The sequence below is a fragment of the Homarus americanus genome, unplaced genomic scaffold, assembly GCF_018991925.1.
Source record: "Homarus americanus isolate GMGI-L3 unplaced genomic scaffold, GMGI_Hamer_2.0 scaffold52763, whole genome shotgun sequence".
In the NCBI taxonomy this organism is placed as follows: domain Eukaryota; kingdom Metazoa; phylum Arthropoda; class Malacostraca; order Decapoda; family Nephropidae; genus Homarus; species Homarus americanus.
Window position 1 is genome coordinate 30,023 of NW_024728729.1, and position 17,299 is coordinate 47,321.

The 17,299-nt window shown below is 37.4% G+C and overlaps 1 protein-coding gene across 1 annotated transcript; it reads left to right on the plus strand.

The window, feature by feature from the left end:
- The first annotated feature begins 1,798 nt into the window (after positions 1 to 1,798).
- Positions 1,799 to 15,885, plus strand: LOC121866205 (membrane frizzled-related protein-like). The gene is made up of 10 exons (XM_042365810.1): positions 1,799 to 1,965; positions 4,358 to 4,401; positions 5,710 to 5,855; positions 6,966 to 7,081; positions 7,515 to 7,630; positions 8,729 to 8,847; positions 11,304 to 11,419; positions 12,129 to 12,244; positions 13,438 to 13,556; positions 14,436 to 15,885. The coding sequence occupies exons 1-10, from the start codon at positions 1,927 to 1,929 to the stop codon at positions 14,447 to 14,449; spliced, it is 945 nt and encodes a 314-aa protein (XP_042221744.1). The 5' UTR covers positions 1,799 to 1,926; the 3' UTR covers positions 14,450 to 15,885.
- Positions 15,886 to 17,299: the final 1,414 nt, after the last annotated feature.

Sequence of the window (17,299 nt, forward strand, 5' to 3'; positions counted from 1 at the left end):
CATCACCACCACTGCTTCCACACCACCACCACCACTACTCCTGCCACCACCACCACTACACCACCACCACTACTTCCTGCCGTCGTCACCACTACTTCCTGCCGTCATCACCACTACTTCCTGCCATCACCACCACTACTTCCTGCCACCACCACCACCACCACCATCCATTACTTCCTGCCGTCATCACCACTACTTCCTGCCATCATCACCACTACTTCCTGCCACCACCACTACTACTTCATATCATATTTAATGAATACTAACCCTCCCCCTCTTCCCTTCCCAACACCACCCTCCCCTCTCCTTATCGCTCACGTAATGCTGAACTTCCCTTCCGTTTCAGTGATTCCGAATACGTAGTCGGACAATTAACACTAGCAAATGCTCTGCTCAGCTGTGGCTGTAGCTTTAATAATAACAACTCTCCAGACAAGACACGACAGGGCGAACCTTCAAAATTCTGAATAAGATGGAAGACGCAATCCCAGATAAGTTTTTCGAGATTGCAAGCTCCACAACACGGGCGGCTACAGCTTAAAGCTAACTAAATTAACATGTAGGACAATTATAAAGGAGTACTTCTTCACTGGAAAAATTCCTTAAAATATATAACAAAACTAAAACGGTAATAACTACATGTGGTGTAAACAGGAGCGAGAAACTGTCATTGCCGAGGTTTATTTTGTGTTTTATGTACTGCACAGCGCCACAGAACTAGACCAAACCAAATATGACCAAACCAAATATCACCAAACCCTAAAGTTTTGTTACATACCAAAGTAAAATCAATCATAGGCCAAACAGAACAGATACAAAGTGAACAACAACAGCTATATTGACTTAGCTGAGTCAAGATGGTATGTGGTGGTGTTGGTGACTGCGAAATAATATCTCATGTTAAAATTTTCAGAGTTGCATTGGGAAAAAAAAAATCACTGAAATTTTGAATAGGTGTTTGTCAGTCAATCAAAAACCTTTAGGTACTTTATAACTCATTTATTATCAGGTTTGTTTAGTGCAGGAAAAGTTGTAGAACAAGTTAGAGGGTTGTAGTGTCATCCAAGAAACTAACCTTTTTTTATCATAGACACTTTACTTCACTATTTGCTGCATTTTCCGGAAAAGTAAGTCCCTTGGATGGCGAAGTGTTACTGTATATAAATGTTAACACACACACACACACACACACACACACACACACACACACACGTACACCTAAACATACACACACATCACTATCATACCTAGACCCGTTACTGTTGTTATTACTATTATTTTAATTATTGTTGTTGTTAATATTTCCATTATTATTTGTATTACTATTACTATTATTAGCACTCCTACTATCACTGCCCTTGCACACACATTTAATATTACTACCGTTATTATTTCTAGTGATATTATTATTGTTACGATCATTGCTACCGTCGTTATTGTTATTTTCATAATTATTATTGTTTTTATTACTTTTCCCGTTATCTTTATGAATTATAACTATTAAAGTTTATTTACTATATTCTTCCTTCCATCTTTTCTTTCATTTTCTTTTGGTTATTTATTTTTCTCTTTTCTTCTTTCATTTTCCTTCCTTCCTTCTTTCTGTCCTTTCTTTTCTTCTTTCTTCTATTATTATTTGCAAACTAAAACGTCAATTTATGAAGTGGAATACATTAAATTCAATATTAAAAATCGTTAAAAATCTCCATTCGATGTCCAACTCCCCCCCCCCCCTTCCTCCACCAATTTGTGGTTGGTATGAAGGTTTTATGATACAGCTCACAGGTGTGTGGCACAAGTGGGACGCGACGAGGTGTAGAAGTACTTGCCCCGCTAGCCTCCTGCAGTACAGAGTCGCCTCAGTCACTCTACCGTCTAGATCTCTCTTAAGCTGACGATAAGCCAGACAAGCTGCTTCCCGTCACCATGAGAGTCAACAAGCTGGTGTTTGCCGTCACACTTCTGGTCAGTATCTCTCCGTCACACAAGTTGTTTCCCCTCCACATCCACAGCACTTATGGTCCCACACCCTCCACAACACTGTGTTAATTATCATGTAGTGACATAGTTTACCACGTTCAGCTGTAGTGTCGTTGACCTTCGTTGTTCTCTCGTCGGGATAATGTCCACCTCATACTCGTTCACTTTATCACTTAGCTTAAGGGTCGGTTCGTTTCTCAGTCTTTTTTCCGCATGTTAAAGTTATCACTTGGGTATAAACATCTGAAGTTGGTTGTGAATTTCCCGGTGGGAGTTAACTCGCGATCAGTAGTTTACTCTAGGCGCCCAAGCTGTAAGTTTATTGATTATCACTTCTAAGTACGATATATTGTGTTATAATGGCTTAGCACTGTCTTTAGTTTGTATGGTAATATTATACTAATTTTGTCGATAGTTTTTGTAACAATATTATACACTGAGTCTATCATTCTCAAGTTTCGCGATATATGTAAATGAATTGTAAATATTTATTTTTACTAAGTAGTAGAATATTAAGTTGAGTATAATCTTATTTTCCTAGTTATTCGGACGATATAATAGTGTTTAAAAGTGCCGGCCGAAATGATTAGGAAGAAGGAAAAAGATTGTTGGCGGGAGGTGTAATTCCTATTACGATTTACTTAATTAATAAATTTAATAAGAAACTACATCGTAATGAAATAATAAGTTTACCAAATATAAACTATTATAAATTTTAGTGTAAGAGATGAATTACGTTTAGGCCTTAGACATTTTCCCGCGAATCCACGGCGTGGGTACACGAGCGGATAGCGTCACCTCCTGGACGGCACCGAGCGTCCAGGCGGACGACGACCAACTCACGAACGAGAAAGACTGGCTGGACGACTACCGTACTGGACGTTCTAGTACCTTCTGTCAACAAAATAATTCATATAAGTTTATGTTAGTTGTGCCTATCAAGACTTAATATAATTAGGAATCCCAAAGGAACTATAGAATTCATCATGGCGTAGAAGGCGTTAGAAGCCCTTGAGCGGTCTCCAGAATGTTCTACTGTCAAGTTAGGAAAACCCATATATTTTTGTATATATCAGAGCAGGATTTTACACTATCTAAACCGGACTGTATTGTCACTGGTGCTAACATACAGGTACAATTAATTTAGGGCAATATTTGGGCCAAATCATCTTATGGTAGTCCATAACCGTTAGTAATAACGGTTTAAATCTTATAATCCCTTTGTTATCTGCTTATAACAGGATATGCCATTAAATTAGTGTATAGACTACTCCCTTTATAATTATTAAACAATAATCATAAGGTAATTTTCAGAGTTTTGATGGTGTAGCCACGGTAAAAAAAAATATTGTAATGCGGTAGGATCTCGTATTTTTACTTCGCGTATTACCACGGGATCTACAGTTCTACCACAAATTTGTATGTGTGAATCACTATTCCAATATGAAGGTGAGGGTCTCTCTGCATTGCTCTAAGTAACCTCAGTCTTCCTGACCCTTCCTTCCTAATGTCATTATAGGATACCTTCACTAGACATCATCTACTTCCTTAATCATACACTGCCTGCTGGGTGACAAGGGCAAGGGAAGCACCATCAAGCTCCATAAAGCAGTTACTATAACCTGCAGTTACGTGGGGCGGAAAATTCGCTTCACCCAGCCAGATTGTCGCCCACTGTTCGCAGACTGGCCTGTATGCTCTTGTTGGTGAGGTCACCGCTCACTCTCATCAGTAGGTCCTTTGGTTCCTGGATACAAGTGTTGTAAGGGTCGAGCTGTTTCCCGTACTGATCACCACCTCAGTGATGCGAACTTAAACCCGTTCAACAGTATATTCACCTTGTTGATTCAATTGTAAATGAATTTCAAGTCGTCCTGTAAGATAGTGAGGTTCTGTTGACTGTAGACGTCCCTGCCTGTATGTGTGACTTCAGTAAATGACAACAACCTCGGCCCCAGTGCTTGTTGTCGTTTGTTAAAATAGACAAGAATGGAAAAAACAGACCAGATAATATAAACATGCATTTCACATTTTATTAATTAACACAACAAAAACATTCAAGACTTACGCTTTATGGCAAGATAACAAACACGCTGCTGTTGTTGTCTCAGAGATAAGGACTGTTATTGTTACCTTAATGGATGGAGGTGTTCCACGCCATACCTTTCCTCAGTAAGTCACAAGTGTCTTACTTTTGGTCAAAACTGTAAACTACTGTTTTCAATTTGGTGATTAATTAATTGATAAAAATATTTACTAAGGTAATTAGTAAATCCTTCAATAGTGTTTTTTTTTATTGAACTACCTTCAAAATATTCTAAGAACTTACTCACTTTCCACAAGTTTCTGCTGATGGATTTTTATAAATTTTTTTCAGTGTGTGTGGCTCAGGTGTGACGCCAAGTCATTTGATGCTATCAGGTAAGTCTGCCATCATCCTTTACGTAAGCAAAATATTAAGTCTCAGTCTTGGTCTTGGGTAATTAGGCCTCGGTCTCTGTCTCGGGTATGTGTGGTCTCGGATTTTTTTTAAAGACCTTTGGAGACAACAAATTTAATTATAAATTTCCTAATCAATTGGGAGGGAATTGTCAGCTAGTTCAGGAAAGGAAAGTTACCTCACCTGCTCTGGGGTCACTACCTACGATGAAGGGATCTTCTGAGTCATGGTCAAGGTGACCCAGGTAAGAGATGTGACTCTAGTTCAGTTTTGGCAGCAGTAAGAGGCCAAGTTTCCATCAGTGGTCACTCTAACACTAACCATTCTGACTGTATTTGCCTCCAGTTAGGCATGCACTTAGCCATAGAATACCGATCATCAGGAAATGTACTGAATATATTGATAAATCTTAAGTGTAATGAACATTTCTCACGTTTTAAATATCTTAGAAAATTAAAGTACGTGGATATCATCACCGAGCTTCAATAACATATATGACTCCACTAAATAAAGAATATGTGAAGATTAAATTACTCATTCTTACGTCACGAAAGAAAATACGAATCATTTGGTAGTTGTTACACACAAACACACTCACACACACACACACACTCACACACACACTCACACACACTAATTGGGATATATTTCCATGTTTTAAAATAACACTGATTCTTCATTATCCAGGGATTTCAATTCCTTTAAACCTTATACTTTTATGAACCGAGACTAAGTTTTTTTACTGAAAAGGTTTAACCACCCAGACCACAGCATTTACCCAAAGATTGGTCACCCCCCATGATCGTTAACCACCCTAGCCGAATCACTGTTTGTGGTATAGGAAGGAGAGTGGCAGCATCTCTTGTCTGGACTATTTCCATATTCAGTAATTATCCAGTTACTGGTCTAGTGCTTATGTCGACACTACTGAAGGCTGATGCAGGAGTGTGTGTGGTACTATATGAAGGGCCACTCTTCAGGTGACGGTGGACCTCAGTAGTCACCTGAGGATAAATCATCCCCAAAACTATCTTGCGAGGTTAATTTTCAAGTGATCTATACTTGTTAGAATTGCGAATGGTCTCGATCTCGGAAGACAGACCTTGGTCTCGGTCTCGACAGTTACAAGGTTCCCAAATTTACGGAAATATATTTTACAAACGCTAATTATTTATCTCTCATATTGTTGTGCTAAAAATGTCATTCTCAAACAGAACGACTCCATCTACCTCCAAATGTATCAAAATAAACACAGACGACAGATGGTATTTATTTCACTTCTCTTCCAGCAAGTGGCAAGGCTTTGATCAACAACAAAATCTCATCTTTGGAGCCCAGGGTCGTCAGGTGGTGGAGCCTGGCGAGACTGCCAGCAATAACAGTGATACTAAAACAACGACAATGGACTTCGAAAACACTAAGGCTCTCACTCGACGTAATTATATTTACTACTGTATATGAAAATAACATTTAATAAGGATATTTACCTAATAAGTCTGGTTAGGTTAGGTTTTCTGTGAAACTATTCATTTGCAGTATATGTATTATGATGGTCTACATGATTGTTTGAGGCCAGTCACTATGAAAATAACAACGGAACATACCGCTATTAAGTATTTAACTCTATTTAGCGGCACACACAGCAGAAGCGGCCTCTTCAACCAAAACTGAAGTTGCCTCTGAAGATGTCTTGAATAAAGACGAAAGCTAAGGTGCTCCGTTGTTTCCCTTTTCCCGTGTGATTTTATAAAGATTTATCTTATCCACGTTTTCATTGTGGATCTACATGAAATATATATATATATTATTATATACGAAGTGCCTTTTTGGAGTTTCAGTGATAAACAAGACTTAGATAGAATACAAATTTATTTTCCAAGTAAACATTAAAGACTTTCCAACATAACACTCCTGTAAGCTTCTAATACTTTCTGCATAATGTATCATTTCTTGCTACTGTGACTCCATCTGAGCACTTGTTACCAAACTAAAAATGAAGAAGTCTTGAGCCTATCGTGGAAACGCATCTTTTCCACGGGGAATGGGAACTGACTGTTGTTTATAACCGTGAAGTGAACAAACTGCCGCCTAAAAACAGTGTAAATATAATGTTTACTTCATCTCTCACAGTATGACTGAAGTTAATTTAGTCACCCAACAGTAAAATACTCACTGATTTTTGCTAAAGTTGGAAAGAGACGAACCACGACGTTTTGTGGAGATGATTACTTATGGTATAACTATACTTTAACTCTGCTCTAATTTTATGACAATACGAAGATAAATTTCGAACAAAACTCCCTGGACACTAAACCAGTCATTACCGTTTGGTTATTTTTTTCGAGATTTAATTGTATTAATAATATGTGTATAAGTTAATATGACGACATTAATTTTGATGTAAAACAAAGATCACCAACTGTAAGTTAATTAGAATTAAGACCTGTTAAGATGATGTAAACAATGCCAAGTGTGGAGGAAGTTTGGGCAGTAACTGAAGACGTGGTGAGAAACACGTACAGTAACTATGCTGTAACCATTTCAGAAGCCGCAGTGTGTAACAGCACCACACGTCTCCAGCCAGGTGACGAGGTCGTGTTTCAGTCTGAGAATTATCCAAACCAGTATCCCAATAACCATACGTGTGAGTGGTTCTTCAAGGTGAGTCTATTTTCACTTAGGTAAATGCTTAGTAGTTTACCGATCATATAATGTACATTTCTCTTTTATTATAGACGCCAGTAAAGCATCCGAATTTTTGTCCTGAATGGTGATAGCTGGTAGGTTTTTCTCTCATATGTAATACACAACCCAGAATGAAATAAGGAAAATTTGGTGAATTCGGAAGAAAAATTGACTCAGAAACCAAAAAAAATCATACGGTCGTAATCTTACCTCCAGGTCATTACAGAGGCCAATGACTAATATGTTTATCTTCATATTGTTTCTTTTTAGTCTTACAATCATACATGGTGACGTCATGATACCAAAAAAAAAAAAAAATCACTGTCTACATAATGAAATATATCGTTGTAATGAACTATATATCTTATAATGCTCATTGTTTGATTAAGTTCCTACGGTTGATCAACAGACTGATGCTGACAAAACCCTTACTCTTGAGTGTGATCCATTCTCTACTCAAATGCCTCGGGATAAACTAAGGCTCTTCCAGCCTACATCAACAAACTACCAAAATAATCTCGCTCAGTAAGTAACCTTTTTCAACAGGTGCTAAGATTTTTCTTCTGAATAACAAAGTTAAATAGTTACAGATTTAAGTATTTTGGCTTTTTCTTAACAAAAAAACACATCTGTTTTCTATATTTTCACTTCATTATATAAAATTTTATGAATACTTCCATAAAAATGTAAAGTTTATGTAAAGAACTTTGTACAGTACGTTTATAAAAATTCACTGGTTCAGGTCGATGTTATATTTCTTGCTAATTGATCATGTTCGTAAAAACATCTTTCCCTCCTTCCTAGTTATAAGCGATAGTTAGAATTAACACGTGAAGTCACTCATTATTTATTTAGTACTGGTCATAGACTGTGCTACTCATGATAGCATTCTCCTCTGGCTCTCACGGGCTCTTACGGCGATTAATGTTCAAGATGTTTTATTGAAACTTTTCCCACTGACCTTGTAGAGAGTGAGTATGTTGAACTATGGACCAGGTTTATTTACGATAATCATTGTGTGTAATAAATTCCTGAGGTTATTTTCACTTTGCACCATTGAGTACTTGATGATGGCCTTACTCTGTTTCTTGTGAAAATCGTTCAAATCATTAATAAAGTGACATTTTAAACTGCTAGGTGACTTCGAGGAGTCAGTGTGGAGATAATTACGATGGCTCAGGTTATTCAAGATTCGTATGTTAATGTTTTATAGTGTGGAGCTCTAAGTACTCATATACACTTTTCAGTCGAAACAAAACTTAACTTTTGAAGTAACGCAACGAAGAGTGTGAGAGACTGCCTCCACTAGATCCTAAACTGAATCTGAATCTGAATACAATACTGAAAATTTCACTGACGGTTGTATTAATAATGGTTTTTCATTACAAGTGACAAGTAAAATACGTTTCAGTCATTAAAGGCTTTATTTTAATGGTCGCTAATCCATTTGGTTAGGTTAGATTATAGGGTCCAGTATGCAGGGTCCTGATTATCAATCTGGTGGAACTCAGGATAATTCTGCATCTTGAATTTTTTTCTTATGGTGATTTAGTTGTTATAGAAAACCTTTTGTGTAATTAAACAATTAAAATAATAACTAATATATATCATTCTTCCTGACAGAATAAGTGGTGACGTAGAATGTTTCATGGCGGTCAGCTCCACAAATGAAGTGAGGGCCATTTTCAAAACAAATGATTTAGTAACTTCCACAGGCTTCAGCTGCACTGTCAGTGTCACAGGTGAGTTTGCGTTTCCCCCTTTTTTTTAATCTGGATACTAATGGGATCTTCAGCGCTCGAGCCTGTACCTTCCCCAGTGTCTGTTCCTCCCTGATGGGAAAGCTTATGGGTATGAGATTTGTAGAGGATAAGGCTGAATTATTTACAAATATTATCGCCGTGCACTTGGCTCGTTCACCTATCACATATACTGCAGATCTCTCTCGAGTCTCTCTCTCTCTTGGTGATCAAACATCTGAACATGAGATAACGAACAGGAAGTGTGATAGTGAATCATTTGTTTACATTAGGCATCAGAAGGTACTAAGATCTTATTCATCAGCAGGACACTAATATTGACACACGGGTGGAAACATTTAGCATGTCAGTGGTTCTTAGGCTGGGGGAGTGCCTTTCAATGGGACATCTAAATTTTTCAGGGTAGTGGCCAGAAACCTTGGGGAAAATGATCAACGTATCTCTGACTCAGAATATATATTCCCAATTTAATAAACCCAGTTATGTACACAGAATGGTAACTTCGACTAATTGTTTGGATATTTATTACGGATCGATAACTGATGATGATTTTCTAGGTGTCAAATTACTCCAACCAACATGGTTTGCCTTGGGACAAACTAATCGGCGTTTGCACCGATGAGGCACTGGCCAAGCTTGGTATCTATTCTGGGTTTGTCATCAAAGACCGTCGATCAGTAAACTTTTGCGTATTACGTGCTTCTTTAGTCCAGCAAACGATCTGGACCACCACCTTCTGTTGGCAGAAAGTAGCAGGTTTGGTTAAGAGTGAAGGTTCCTTCTTCAGTCAGTGAAGGCAGTATTTTTACTATAAAGGAGTACCTCGATTCCTCGGTCATTTTCTTCATGCCAATCCTTAAATTTATTTTTAGACTGGTCGAGAGTCTCGCTGATGATGACCTCTAGGATACCCTATCCGGCATTGGGATTCAAGCCACTAATTGTTGGATTGCTCATCAGCTTCTCGTTGAGCTGCTCCTTGAAAGCGTGTTCCACTTCCTGAATCTCAAGTCGCACGGTTTTAAACCCGCTTTTGTAGGCTTGTTGATTTTACCGTTTTTTAGCGAAGCGAATGGCGATTTGTGCTCTGATTAAGCAGTGATCTGTCTCACAGTGGTCTGAGCCACGCATGGCTCTATATTTTGGTGATCTCTTTCTCTGACAATAATGTATTTAATCAGACACTAATGCTTGTATCGTGGGAGTTGCCAAGAACCCTTGAACTTGTCGGGCTGCCTAATCAAGGTATTGGTGATATTAGGCTGTACTCGGCACACTTGCTGAGGAATAAGCCGTTTGCATTAAATTGCTTCGCTCCATTTCTCCCTATAATGTTTAACTTCATCTTACAGTATGACTGAAGTTAACTAAGTCACCCAACAATAAAATACTCACTGATTTTTGCTAAAGTTGGAAAGAGACGAACCACGACGTTTTGTGGAGATGATTACTTATGGTATAACTATACTTTAACTCTGCTCTAATTTCATGACAATACGAAGATAAATTTCGAACAAAACTCCCTGGACACTAAACCAGTCATTACCTTGAGGGTCATGTAAGGCCGTTTGATTATTTTTTTGAGATTTATTTGTATTATACATATGTGTATAAGTTAATGAGGCATTAATTATGATGTAAAACAAAGATCACCAACTGTAAGTTAATTACAAGTAAGACCCGTTAAGATGACGTAAACAATGCCAAGTGTGGAGGAAGTTTGGGCAGTAACTGAAGACGTGGTGAGAAACACGTACAGTAAAGGTGCCGTCACACTGGCATTCTTTCGTCCTTTTTTTTTGTCAACTCTCAGAAAATCGTCAAACTTTTCTGTTGTGCACCGTCACACAGGTGTTTAGAACTAACTCGCCAGTTTCCCTCGTTCGACAACTGTCAACAAACAAGATGGATCCAACTGACGAAGAAAGCGCAGCAATTCTACGCCTTTGTTGGTGTATGAAGAGTCCTGGTGATCCCAGAGACAGCGGCGCTGCCTTATCTGGTCCTCCAAGAACTCCTCGGAGACCTGTGTCCATATTTGAGAAATTATTTTATCTGTTGGCATCGTCATGTTGTTGTCATTCCCGCGTGGTCAAAAGTAAACAACAAATGACATTTTCTTACCTTTTTAAGATCACGAAATTAAACATAATAATGAGTCATCTTGGGAAGAAGAGTAATAATTACTTCATAATAATCTTAGCTTTATATTTTAAGTAGAAATTAGTTTATTTTTATACCTATTTGTAGTATCAATTATAGATCATGAGTTGACTCTGGTAAGTTGTCTGTACGAGTTGTCAACGCAGACAGTTTGCACCGTCTGACATACAGCCAACGACAACGCTGACGATTCGTGAAAAAGTTGACAGTAATGAAAAAGTTGTCCATAGAAATGCTCTTGTGACGCCACCTTAACTATGTTGTAACCATTTCAGAAGCCGCAGTGTGTAACAGCACCACACGTCTCCAGCCAGGTGACGAGGTCGTGTTCCAGTCTGAGAATTATCCAAACCAGTATCCCAATAACCATGCTTGTGACTGGATCTTCGAGGTGAGTGTGTGTGTGTGTGTGTTATTCTTCTCATATTGCGTCGCAAGAATTATAGAGGTCTATAGTCACTTACTGTAGGTAAATACTTAAAGTTTACCAATAATATTATGTGCATGTCCGTTTTCATAGTCAATAAAATTGTGCTCATAAATATGTAGAGTCACCCAAAGTTTCATCAACGTCACCCTGGCTCTCGTAGTCGCAGTTTTACCTGGCAATACTGTGTGAAGTATTGCTGTATTTAATAGGGATTGTGATTGGTGGATCTATTTTCGGTTGTATCACTGTCAGGATAAATGTTAAACAATCAAAAGTAGTCTTTTTATGATAATAAATTATTCATCGTTATTTTTGATCACGCCAATTTTCCAAATGTTCTTATATTTTCTTAAATAATGAAGACAATTATATTAATAAATTGGTAACGCAACTACAACCAGAGCTGTTTACAACACAACAAGAACGAACAAAGGAAAACTTCGTGAATTCAGGCGACAAATTAATTCAGAAACAGCCACGGACATAGTTTTATCCAGTACACTACACTGACCAGTGATTATTATTGTGTCTTCTTTTTACTCTTACAAGTCTTTAATTTCTATTTCAGCAACATTTTCCACTGTCTATATAATGAAATATTCCCTTGTAATGAACTATATATCTTAAGATGCTCATTTGTTTTTATCAAGTTCCTATGGTTGTTCAACAGACTGATGCTGACGAAACCCTGACTATTGAGTGTGAGTCGTTCTCTACTGAAATGACTCTTGATAAGTTAAAGTTCTTCCAGCCGACAGAGACAGCTCTACAAAAAAAGCTCGCTTAGTAAGTACTTTATCACTTATAATATTATTTAATGTCAATATTATGTGATGCAGATTTAAGCACCTTAAAATTTCTATTAGAAAAAAGGTATATTTTCTCCTCATTATATAAAGAGTTATTAATAATACCTTGAGAAATGTAAAGTTTATCTAAAGAACTTTGTTACGTGTTACAATTTTTTGAATTTCTCACATATCACTGATTGATGTGCGTCTATTATTCATTGGTTTAGTTTGATTTTATAGTTCTTGTTAATTTACCATGTGTGTAAAAAATTCTCGCCTGCTTCATCCATCAGAATATATTGTCTGAGTTTCTAGTTACAATTGACAATTAGAATTAATAGGAGAAGTCACTTATCACATGATACTGACCATAGACTGTGCCACTGATAGCATTCTTTTGTGGTTCTTCGAGTGTTACTACAGAAAATGGTGTTCAAGAGTGAGTTTGTTAGTACAGTACAGTCACGGCACCAGAGGATTGTGAACCTGATTTAGTTATGATCGTCATCTTGTGTCCAATAATTTTTTCCAGGTTATTTTCACTCTGTTGTGCACATTGAGTAACTTATAACGGTAAATAATTTTATAACTGTTCATTGTGAAAATTATTTAAATAACTACTTTAAATGTAATTTTAAACTGCCAGGCCACAAAGTACAGACTACAGTATCTTCTCTAACACAAGGTGTACATTGATAAGTAACTGTGAAAGCCATAACCAAGGCTCAGATCACCAAAGGCTCGTACGTTAAATAATAATCTTCAGCAGATGTAAGAGTGCACATAAACGCCTCAATTAAAACAAAACTTAACTCTTGAAGAAGCATCAATAGTACTGTGAGACTCTTCCTAAACCAGATTCATTTTCTTAACACAATTAGGGGACAAAAACTATGTACTGAATCATTATGAATCAGGACGCAGTGCTGAAAATTTCCGCGAAAAAGCTGTTATTACTAGTGACTACTTAAATGGGCCCCAATAGTGGTTAGGTTATGTTGTAGGGTCCAGTAGGCAGGGGTCTGATCATCAGTCTGGTGGACCTCGGGAAAACTCTACATCTTGCTTCATTGTACAGTATAGGATATTCTATTTTTTATTGTCTTACAATGTCTGTGGTACTATCACGACACTCTTGTGTAATTAAAAATTAAATGTATAACTAATACATACTATTCTTCCTGACAGTGCAAGTGGGAACTTGAGAAAATTTATGACGACCAGTTCCTCAAATTCTGTGAGGGCACTTTTCAAAACAGATGGTTCTGTAACCTCCACAGGTTTCAGCTGTACTGTCAGTGTCTCTGGTGAGTTTGTTACCTTTTTCACTTGATTTTAGCGGAATCTTCAGCTCCTGAGGCTGTATCTTCCTTCCCCAGTTTTTCTGATGAGAGAATTTGTAGGTATTAGATTTATGGATGATAAAATTGAATAATGAAAAAATATCTTGCCGTCCACTTGGCTGGTCCACCTAGCACATGTAGGCTACAGGTTATTTTACAGTCTTGGTGATCAAATGTCTGCACTTGAGATAAGAAAGAGAATAATGGATGAGTGGAGGCGAATAAAATATTTACATTAGGCTTCAGAAGGTACTGTACTAAAATTACAGTACCTCGGGAAAAGAAGTCAACATATATTCAGCGTTAAGCACTGACAGTAAAAAGTTTCCCTTTGGCTCTCCATAACACACTGAATGTTGTTGTTACGTGAGAGCAGACCACTAATCATTGTTTTTACACATCAACATGCGCTAGATATAAAAAAGAAATACACTGGCTAAATGTTACGAGCTGCGAGATGAACTGAAGCTTATCTTGGAATGCAGTAGGACCTCGATCTTCTCGTTGTTCCAAATGCCCTTGGCTTAAATTGTCGATATTCTTGATATTTTAAACTCTCAACTGGGAACTCCAAGACAGGGACCATAATATCATGAGTTACTATGACTCCATTCGACCATTGTAGAGGAGTAAACACCACTATCTCACCAGGCGTAGATACACAGTACATAATGGTAAAGAAATGGCACTCATACCAAATTAAGATAGTTCCTTCTAGTAATGAGGCAAGTTATAACAGTAGTCTATATATTCGTGTTAAGGTAATAAATTCCTCACTAAGATACAAAAATTAGGATGAAATATTACATACTTCTACTAATTCTACATATTCACATGTTACAGGCTCCTTGGACTAGATACAAGACTACACTGGAGGCATATGTGTTTAAGAAGCAGCAAGCTGAAGTAGTGGTGTACCTGTTCCTACCACTGACACACTTGCTGCCCTACTGACCGCCTCCCTACCTGACTCACCACCACAACTCAGCTCAAACCCGCCAGTGATCCACCCTGCTGACCGTCACTCGCCAGCATCAGTCTACCTGGCCACTGTAAAACCAGTCAGCAGCAGCGGTAACCTTGCTGAGTTTTACAGGCATCTGCTTTTAGAATTCGATACAGTTTAGGTCATTTACAAGGACGTACCATCGGCGTTGTTTATTCTAAAGCCAAAAGTTATATATGAACGCTGATTGATATTCTTTACTGCGTGTACAAAGTTGAGGCGGAAAGCAACAGAACAAAAGTATATAGAGTAGTAAATTTGAGTAATTTCCACAAAATATGATGAGTGAAGACATAACAGAGAAATTGTTCACTACGAGAGATGACTTAATTTTCTAGGACACAAAACCATTATGTATCATCTACGGTAATTGTTTTCTCTTGCCAACCAGAGAGAACTGTAACGTCATCAATCAACGTCTGTATAGACATAAGGTGACACTTGGTCTTGATAGAAGCCGCATAGATTGTCATGATTGTAATTGTTAAATACTGTTAAACTTATAATAGTTGTGATTATAATTGCTATTACCATATATATTCTGATTGTCACGACAACACTGCACATATTCTGATTGTTATAACTAGATATGTTATTTTATTTTCTCGTCATGACTGCAATTATTATAATATAGTTTCTGAGTGTCATGGTATCAACACCACATACTGTATCTTCTGATCGTCATTACAGGATAAAGGTGTCAACTGACATTAATAGATATGTTATTCCTATAAATTCTGCAAGACAACTAAAAAATTTTTTTTTACATATTTTAAATACAGACGTAATTATTACTATTATTGGAGACATCTTTTTTTCTGATTGTCATAATTGGTTTTATCATCACTATATTTTCTGAGTATGAATTCACTATTATATATAGTTTCTGAATTCGGATCTACACCCAGTTTTAATGTCTCTTCCACAGCACATGGTGTATACTGTGCACTGTTATTCCCATCTGTCAGTTCGTCCGTCCATTAGTTCCTTCTGACAAAGTCTCGTTTCCTTACATATGGTTTGTGTTTTCTTATTAACAGCTTCTTGGTATTATGTAATGATGATGATCATCAGTAGTTGTGACTCCTCCTCTAGGTTTTTCTGCTGAAATTTATGGTCAGAATTTAACAGTTGTTGCTTAAATGTGTCTTAATCCCAACCCATATCAACAACTTTCTGGGGAGTTTTTATGTATTTCCTTCCTTCAAAAACTTTACATGTGAAGCTGAGGCATTTTGATCTAGTGATAATTTGGCGCAAAAAAAAAAAAAAATCCCCATTAGAAAATTCTGATTTTTTTTTCTGTTCATGCAGTTTACCTTCACTTTATTAGGAACTTTCTGCAACTTGGATATTAAAAATTTATAATTATTTATGATATTCAATAAATTATTATTTTTACTAAAAAGGCAAAAATGATCAATTTCACAATACCGCCTCACTACACTACACTACAGACCAATGGAGTTCAGTTCAAACACAATAGACATGAATGGTGCAGCTATCAACACATTGCTGGGCATTACTCTTGGTGTAATGTTACGCAAGGGAAAATAATTGGAAATCAATGATATGAAACACTGAAATTGAAAAAAAAAAATTTAAAGATGATTCATTGAACCGAATAACTGATTATAAAAAATCTGCAAGTTTCCGAGGGATGCAAACTTTAAAACCACGAGCTTTAAGGAAATACTGTTTATAATAATTTGGTGAGACTGCGAAGGGAAACTCCTCTTCGCCTATTTCCCTTCCATACCATGTTGGTGTTATTGTTGGTATTGTTGTTGTTGCTGCATTGTTTTTAGTGTTCTTGTAAATTTTCGCTTTTGCATGTATTTGATTTGCTCTTTGTTTTTCGTTGTGATTAGTATTGTTGCTGTTGTTCTCTGTTGTTGCTAGATGTTTTAATTTCTGGATCGTTACTTAAATATGCACACATGAACAGATTTAGCATGGAGCTGTAACCTTCAATTATGATCTGTTGTCCTGGAAATTTCTTGTTAGGTTATATGAAGTTTTGTTTGGTTAGTCGAGATTTTGGTTAGATAAGGTTATGTTACGATCGGTTGGGTTGGGTTGGGTTGGGTTGGTTTGGCTTGGCTTGGTTTGGTTTGGTTTAGATGGGGTTCGGTTAGGAGTGGCTAGGTTAGGTAAGGTTAAATTAAGTTAGGTTATTTCAGGTGTGGCCTGGTTTGATTGTTAGGTTATTTTAGGCTAGGTTAGGCAGCCCCCCCCCCCCCAAAAAAAAAGACGTGTGTTACGAACCCACGGCCTTGCCGGCGGTACACAGGATGCCAAATCCACTGAACATTGGCCGTTAAAGTACCTGTACTCCAAGTTAGGACGAATGAATCCCTTATATACTTGGAGCAACTGCTCAGGAGTGAAGTAGCTTCGGCATCTGTACAGCATTCCCAATTTTCGGGAGGCAGCTTTAGTTATACTAAGGATGTGTGATTTCCAGGACATATTGGAGGAAATGGTGAGGCCTAACATATTTATTTCAGAATTTGGGAGGATGATAGCGTCCTGAAATGTAATTGGTGGGAGATCGTCTAATTTACAAAGCGTAATTGGTAAATATTGAGTTTTGTTACTATTGAACTTGATCAAGTTTGTATCTCCCCATTCAGAGATGCTGCACAGATCCGCGTTGATAGAAGTAATGATATCAGTTCTAGAAACAGATCTAGTTTGA